Source organism: Vigna radiata, chromosome 6 (genome assembly GCF_000741045.1).
Source record: "Vigna radiata var. radiata cultivar VC1973A chromosome 6, Vradiata_ver6, whole genome shotgun sequence".
Classification (NCBI taxonomy): domain Eukaryota; kingdom Viridiplantae; phylum Streptophyta; class Magnoliopsida; order Fabales; family Fabaceae; genus Vigna; species Vigna radiata.
Window position 1 is genome coordinate 34,874,620 of NC_028356.1, and position 8,311 is coordinate 34,882,930.

The following is an 8,311-nucleotide window of genomic DNA, read 5'->3' on the forward strand; positions in this document are numbered from 1 at the left end:
ACGTTAACGGATTAACCTTGTGGGTGACATGATGAGATAATTTGACCGAATGTTATATTGTGAAGAGGAGGAGGGGTCACACAAGTGTATGACCACCCGAGACTTCCATCAACTTGATATCCGGATATTAGAGTCTAGTATGACAAATTGCATCTCACATGAATATTGTTATGAATGAATAATGTGAAGTAATATTTCCATGTATTTTAAATTGTATTTTTTTTTTACAAGGTAGCTCACCCTTACTTGTTTGCTTGTGTCAAAACAATTATATTTTTGCGATGATCGTATAACGTTTATGTTATACGGGAGCAGACGAGGGAGCGACGTCTGAACCAACACCAGTGAAGATAAAGGCGGGAGAATTGTAGAGTAGAGATCGAGTTAATCAATGACGTGTGAAGTTGATATAAAAAGAAATAAAAAAAAATAATAAAAATAAAAAAAAAAAATTATGTAAAATTTCAGTGTGTAAGTCATGAATAATTACCCATGGACAAATGTAAACGTTGTGTGATATTTTATGTTTAAATGATTTGTGTAAGAATTTGGGGTGTTACAGGTATGACGATAATACATATTTTTTTTGGGTGTAGATGGTTTTTGTTATAATGAATTAATATTCATATATTTTATTGTTTTATACGTTTAATAAAAATGTTTGTGATAACAAAATTAACACATTTGAGCTTTTTGGGACCAGCTAGCACATGACCTTACCATCAAGTGAGTTATAGTTAGTAATTAAATAAATCAAAGTACTTTTAGTTTTAACAAAACATGAAAGATAATACTATATTTAGAAAAAAATTAACTAAAACTTAAAAAAAAAATACATGAATGACTAAATTACTATTTTTAATATAAAAAAATTGAATTGAATTTATGTGTGTGAACTATTATTTAATTATATACGGTCTATGACAAGAGTATTAAATTTTCAATAAATATTCTTAATTTGTAATTAAAATTATTTTAATTTAGTTCAGAAGATTTAAATATAGGAATGAAGTCATAAATTTTCACACGTAACTGAGAAAAAAGAAAAAAGCTAAGAAAAAGATGATGAATTAGGTTTATCGGATAACATCAAGAAGAGGTGAATGGTTGTCTCAGAGAATTCCACGACTCTGTTTGAAGAAAATTTTTAATATGAATTTTTAAAAGAGAAAAAAAAAAGTTGTCTGTAACTATTTTAATTTATTTTCTTATTATTTATTGAAAAAAATCATAAAGAAAAATCTCTTTCCAACAGCAACCTTTGATTTTTCTTGGTGGTCCATTATGGTTCATGAGTTGACCCTAATAATATGACTAAAATCAAATAATGCAACTAAATGCGTAATTTGATTTTTCTAAAGTTTTTACATTATCATTCTAAATATTACTATTTCACAAGGTACAAATAAAAAAAAAAACAGCTAGGACTTCCAATGAAATTTGACATAATTATGATTGATATATTTTGGTTAAGAAAGACATTGAATGATTAGAATATAAAACTTGTACTTTATGTTTTGATGACACATGATGTATTAAGATGAGTGTCATTTTTTCTTGGATTGTTCTTTCGTGCATTAAATTTATAAATAGATTGAATGAAACTGATTATGATTATACTTTTTAAAGATATTTTTAGAAAACTATTTAATTTTGAAAGAATATTAATCTCACAAAATATTTAAAATTTATAATAGATGATCATTCATGAGTAAATAATAAGTTATGTTTAAAATCTAATTGATTATGTGAAGTTTGTTTAACTGTGTTTTGTAAATATAAATAATTAATGTATTTTTGATAAATTTTTATATCTGTCAGAAATAATATAATATATTATTATAATTAATAATTGCTTTTTATTTATCGAGAATTATATACTAAGATTTTTTTTTTCAAAATGTAAAATATGAATTGGAAAAATTATGTGTGTCGTTTTTGTCTGGACATATATACCGAATTTCTTAATTTTGGAAGTTGGGAGAAAACTCATCGGTTCCAATTATAATCAATTATTTAGTTAATTTATTTAAATAATTAAATTTAATAGAATTAAGTTGTGATTAGACAAATTTATTCGTAATTTTACAGAAAAAAATATTAATATATGTCAAATATATGTTTGTTGAAAATTTTCATGATATATTTATGATAACATTTATTATTTAACTGATAAAATTCAGATTTATTTATGTAGTAGAACATCTTAGAATAAACTATTTGAAATGAAAAAGTATAATTAAAGATTAAGGCAAAAAAATGTATTTTAAATGAACATTCAATTCTGCACCCTAAACAATATTTAAAATAAAAATTGAGTTATTCAATTTTTTCTCTGATTAACATTTAAAATAAAAACTGAGTTATTTAATTTTTTCTCTAATTAACATTTTTTAAGTAGAATTCTTAAATTAAGATATATCAACAAGTTAAAGTAAAATACAATTTTTTTTCTCCTTTTGCTTCCTCTAAGAACCATCATACTATTAACTTGATTACTACAAATTATGATTTAACTATCAGTTATTATGTTTCTGATCATCTTTAACACACATTTTGAGAACTTCACATTGCTTTACTAATCTCTACCATCGAGTAACATAGCTTTCAACTGTACGTACTCTGTCTTCACTACGTTATCTTATTGGCCTGAACTATCTACATCTTTTGACCCACTAACTTGTAGTCATACATGGGTCTGCATCTTTCACAACCTGAAATCATTAGCTTGATCAATACCTAACTATCTTATGATACATCTCAAATTAGGATTGTCCAAATTGCTTTTTCTCAACCATTTTGAGAAACCCACTAGTTACAATGCTTTCACTGTACTAATTAAATTTATGTATCACTTCACTTCGAACCCCAAAACTTCATACTCTTCATCTAACTTTTATTACTTCTAATCAATCAAAAAACTTGAACCTCCTCTTTGCTCTAACCACTAGTTACCACTTACCTATTCCAAGATTGACACTTGAAACTGTAGGTTCACTTTGTCTTCTTGTTAAAACCCTGGAAATCTTCTCTTCTACGAAAACCTTGCCATTTTGTTTCTTCCACAAAGTTTCTACTCCCTAAAAATGTACATGCTAGAAATCACTCCAATATGCCCAGACTTATACTGAACGATTTCCAATATTTCCTCTACTTCTCTTTTGAGATTTAACAAACTTGTATACTCGATGGTTGCACCGAGTCCAAACTACCGTTGTTCTAACCAAAACCTCCATATACCTCTTGTACTTCACAACTTCAACAGGAATTATACAAAAAAAATATTACAATTAGCTATGTTTCAAACTCTGACCAAAAACCCTTACACCATAAAAACCTGATATTTTATTCTTCACATATCGATGTTAACCTCTTTTTATTCTCACAATCATTTTTCTTAATTTTTTATTTGATATGCAATTGATGTATAACCACTGACCTTCTTTCTTGAAACACGACATTTCTATTGAAAACTATAAACCAAGAAAGATAACGAAGACAACCAAACCACCCTTGAGATCACACCTCAAACCTATAAAAGAAACAACATCACCCTTTCTTCACTTCCATTTGCCAAACATCACTGATTCACATAACACTGATTCTCACGTTTTGCTTAACCCAAACTCGATGCACCATCATTATTCTCCCATTTCTTAAAAACTAGAATCACGTCTAAAAGACCAGAAACTTACCAAACAAAATTGAAAGATGACCACGCCTCTTATAAGATTATGCTTCAAACTTGTTAAGAAACCACTTCGTAACAACTTCAAATTTGAGCCATTTGATCACTTGGACACGTGCTACACAACTTAGAAAACGTCAAATAACAACCACTAAAACAAACATTACCAACTTCACTTAAAACCTTTTTCAAGAATCTATTCACTCTACCTTATCTACGATTAACACTCTACCTCTCAATCTTAACACATTTTCTAACTCATCATAAACTCATTAGCCTGTTTTGTGTCCATCACTCAACTGACTTTTGTCACCTAGAATCTCACAACTATTACCATCTGATTCCATCTATTAATTCAATATTAATAATTAATGATGAGAAAAAAAATCAAATTATCAAATCCAATCCATAACTATTTAAATCTAAATTATTTAAAGTACACTATATTAAATCAAAATTTAAATTTTCCAATCATAAGTTCCATCCATTCAAGTGGTTTTAAATTTAAGGTTTAGCTTTTATATATATATATATATATATATATATATATATATATATATATATATATATATATATATATATATATATATATTTTGAAAATCTAAAATCTAAGTTTGAGCTTGAACTTAATCAAACTAATACATTTTCATATTGAGTTAAGTTAAATCAGTTTCAAATAGAATTGGAATATTGAGTGAGTCAATATTTTACTGAAAAAAAATTATTTTATTAGTAAGTAGTGAACTTAAGAAAAGATTAGTCGTTGAACGAGTAAGATTTCATTAAACAAGTTATTTTAGTAAAAAAAAGCACAACATTTAATTATTTGGTGAACAAAAGATAAAATTTGTTTTATTAAAAACTTGAGAGTTTTGATATTGAACGAATAACAGACAAAATCAATTTTTAAAGGTGTCTTGTTAAATTTTTTTTTTTTTATTAAAACTTTCAGAGATGGTATATGTAAATATGTAATGGTTTTGTTTGAACATAATATATAATTACAATTTGAAAGAAATTATTTTTAAAGATGAAATATTATATTTAAGAATTTTAGACTGTGTTGAATTTGAAATTCTCAAATAAATAATCCTTATTTTATTAATATTAAATATTTAATGGTTAGAATTAACTAGATATTCTTATGGTTTATTATGTGGTGCAAAAAAATAATTATGTCACAGAAGTCATAAAAATTTAACTTGTAATACAAGTGAATTGACAACTAAGTAAATATGTGTAAATTTGTGCAAATTTCTGAATCCAATTTCCTATCTTTGAATAATCAATATAGATCTACACATTAAAATAAATTTTTAATTTTTATTGAATATTGTTGAAATATTTATCAAAATGAAATTGTATTATAAGTACTTTAAAAAAGTTAGAGCGAACAATATATTTTGATTTTATTTTAGTTTTTAAAACACTTAACTCTCAAAATTTAATAATGCCTAAATTAAAATGAATTTATTTTAAAAGTTAGTTAAAGAAAAAAATGAAACAAGTCCCGAGTCAACCTATTCAATAGACTTGGTCCATGGTCTATTTAATCTCTGCAAGGACCAAAATTGTGTTTGTATTTGAAACTTCAAATTGGAATCTTCCATTCTCTTCCTTAATTTAACAATTTATTCAAACTTCATTGTCCATTGACTTTTACTCTACCACTTTCTGTTTAAAAATATATTTACTTTAATTAAAACTGAAACAAACAAATCCAAATCTTTTCAATAAATATTTTAACATTACCCAGTTATTAAATAATAAATAAATAAGATCTATATTAGCATCATACCAGATACACTGATTTGGATACCAAGTCATCATTTTTTTGTTCAATAAACATTTTAAACTTATTGTATAAATCAAACATTAAGTATTAGCTGTATTAGTAATTTTGCATGATATAGGAGAACTCATATATATAAAATTATTTATTTTAATAAATGCAAAAAAAAAATTTTCTCATGTGCTTTACTATTAAAAAAATTAAGTATTTTATTTGTTACACATAAAATAAATGAGCTGAGAAACAAAATTAGTAATTACGAATAAGCAATACTGGAATTTTTTAGCCTTGTTTATAATAAATAATTTAAGATAAAGTATTCAAATATGAATGTATTATTGATATGCCCATAAAGTATTTTTCTAGATGCGGACAAGTTATTTTAAAAGAGAACGACAATGACATAAATAAATTTTTTATAGCATTATTTAATATTTTATGATTCTTGTAATAATTAATTGATAATAAATTACATGTTAAGAAAATGTTTTATGTGTTAGAAACATTTAATTCAGATAAATGTTGAAAATAAAGTAAGTTAAATTTTTGTTAAAATGGATGGTTTGAGGCTATGAAGCTGTATAAGTCTCCATCTCACAACGGCAATAAACAATCCTTTGAGAAGAAATCCCAGCGCCTGCAAACACGCTCCCTTCATGACATTGATTCACACGTGCTGCAAAAGCGAGTGAGAGAGCCCACGGTAACTCGGTGAGGTTGTCCATACGGTATTGAATTGTATATGGCTGGTCGCGGTAGTACCGTTTTAAAAAAATTGTTCACTTTATCGGGTCACACCAAACAGAGCGCAGAAAAAAATAAGGTGAAATGAATATTGATTTCAAATCCGGCACTGAATTCAGAAGCCAAGAAACCATTCCAAGGGAGGAGGAAGACTTAGTTAGTGGCGAGTGAGTTCAGTGGTTCCTCCGAGGAAGAGTCCAGGATAGTAACGGTGAGGGCCTTCAATCTCAACGGTTTGTTTCTTTTATTGTTTCCCTAACTGCCGTGGATGGGCCAATCGGCGTCCTCCGCCGCAGCCGTTGCTTGTCGTCGCGAGAGGGACCAAGGCAACCGCTCTGTCAACATCTCTAAGACCAGATCCACAGCTTCGGTTTCGCCGATGGTTGGTTATTCCTATGGCACCGGCGAAGGCGACAGCGAAAACCGCCGTGTTGAGGCGGTAACCGATGGAACCACCGACTACATATCTGATCTCCCGAACGAGTGTCTGGCTTCGGTGTTTCAGTTTCTTAGCTCTGCTGATCGGAACCGCTGTTCGCTCGTTTGCCAGCGGTGGCTCCAGATCGAAGGACAGAGCCGCCACCGTCTCTCTCTGAACGCCGAAGCAGAGCTGTTTTCGGCGATTCCGTCGCTCTTTTCTCGGTTCGACTCGGTCACGAAGCTTGCGCTGAAGTGCGACCGTAGATCCGTGAGCATACGCGACGACTCGCTCGTGCTGATCTCGCAGCGGTGCCCTAACCTCACGCGCCTTAAGCTACGCGCGTGCCGGGAGCTAACCGACGCTGGAATGGAAGCGTTTGCAAAAAACTGTAAGGGATTGAAGAAGCTTTCGTGCGGATCGTGCACGTTCGGATCCAAAGGAATGAACGCGGTGCTCGACAACTGTGCCTTGCTGGAGGAGCTCTCCGTGAAGCGCCTCCGCGGAATCACCGACGCGGCAGCGGCGGAACCGATTGGACCTGGTGTCGCGGGGTCGTCGCTGAGGACCATTTGCCTGAAGGAGCTCTACAACGGACAGTGTTTTGGAACGCTTATTCTCGGCGCGAAGAATCTAAAGACCTTGAAGCTTTTCCGGTGCTCTGGCGATTGGGACCGGCTTTTTCAATTAATGGTTGATAGAATGACTAAAATGGTTGAGGTTCACCTCGAGAGGCTTCAGATTAGCGACATTGGACTGCAAGCGATTGCGAATTACTCGAATTTGGAGATTTTGCATCTTGTTAAGACCCCTGAATGTTCTGATATTGGACTTATTGCAATTGCAGATAGGTGCAAGCTTTTGCGGAAGCTTCACATTGATGGATGGAAGGCGAATCGAATTGGCGATGATGGGTTGATAGGTGTTGCTAAAGGTTGCCCTAATTTGCTTGAATTAGTGCTAATTGGGGTTAACCCTACTAAGGTAAGTTTGGAAATGTTGGCATCTAATTGCCAGAATCTTGAGCGGTTGGCTTTGTGTGGAAGTGATTCGGTCGGTGATCCTGAAATTTCTTGCATTGCTGCTAAGTGTGTGGCTTTGAAGAAACTGTGTATTAAGAGTTGTCCTGTTTCGGATCAAGGGATGGAGGCATTGGCGAATGGGTGTCCCAATTTGGTGAAAGTGAAGGTTAAGAAGTGTAAGGGGGTTACCCCTGAGGGTGGGGATTGGTTGAGGAGGACTAGAGGGTCAGTTGCTGTTAACTTAGATACTGGTGAGGCAGAACTTCAGGAAGCTAGTGCTAGTGATGGAGGGGCACAAGAAAATGGTTTAGAGTTCCCTCAAATGCCTGCCCAAATCGCTGCGGCAGCATCATCAACATCGGGCAGCACCGCCCGATCTAGTTCGTTCAAGTCGAGGTTAGGACTTTTATCTGGGAGGAGTATAGTGGCTAACACTTTGAGGAGATGGTCAGGTGGTAGCACTAGTGCACGCCATGGTTAGGGGAAGGTCCAAAGCAAACCTTAGTCTTTGACCATTTTCATTATTTTGTGCTGTATCATTTGATTGTTATGTGTCCTGTACTTAAATTTGAAATTTATGCCGTGTGATGTTTATTGGCTTTTGGAATTGAAGCTTCACGGTTGAAGTGACGGTCACATTCTCTCTC

General features: G+C 31.8%; 2 protein-coding genes across 2 annotated transcripts in view; both read left to right on the plus strand.

Annotated features, from left to right (window-relative positions):
* Positions 1–6,195, plus strand: part of LOC106763762 — a 12,153-nt gene extending 5,958 nt beyond the window's left edge. Inside the window, exon 2 of the mRNA XM_022782234.1 lies at positions 6,058–6,195. Coding sequence (XP_022637955.1) covers positions 6,058–6,195 — 138 coding nt within the window. The remainder of the gene's footprint in view (positions 1–6,057) is intronic.
* Positions 6,087–8,311, plus strand: LOC106765044 (F-box protein At1g47056). Its single transcript, XM_014649531.2, has one exon. The coding sequence runs from the start codon at positions 6,493–6,495 to the stop codon at positions 8,143–8,145; it is 1,653 nt and encodes a 550-aa protein (XP_014505017.1). The 5' UTR covers positions 6,087–6,492; the 3' UTR covers positions 8,146–8,311.

Excerpts from the sequence above, each read along its gene's own strand:
- LOC106765044 (XM_014649531.2), top strand. The coding sequence starts at position 6,493 with ATGGGCCAATCGGCGTCCTCCGCCGCAGCCGTTGCTTGTCGTCGCGAG.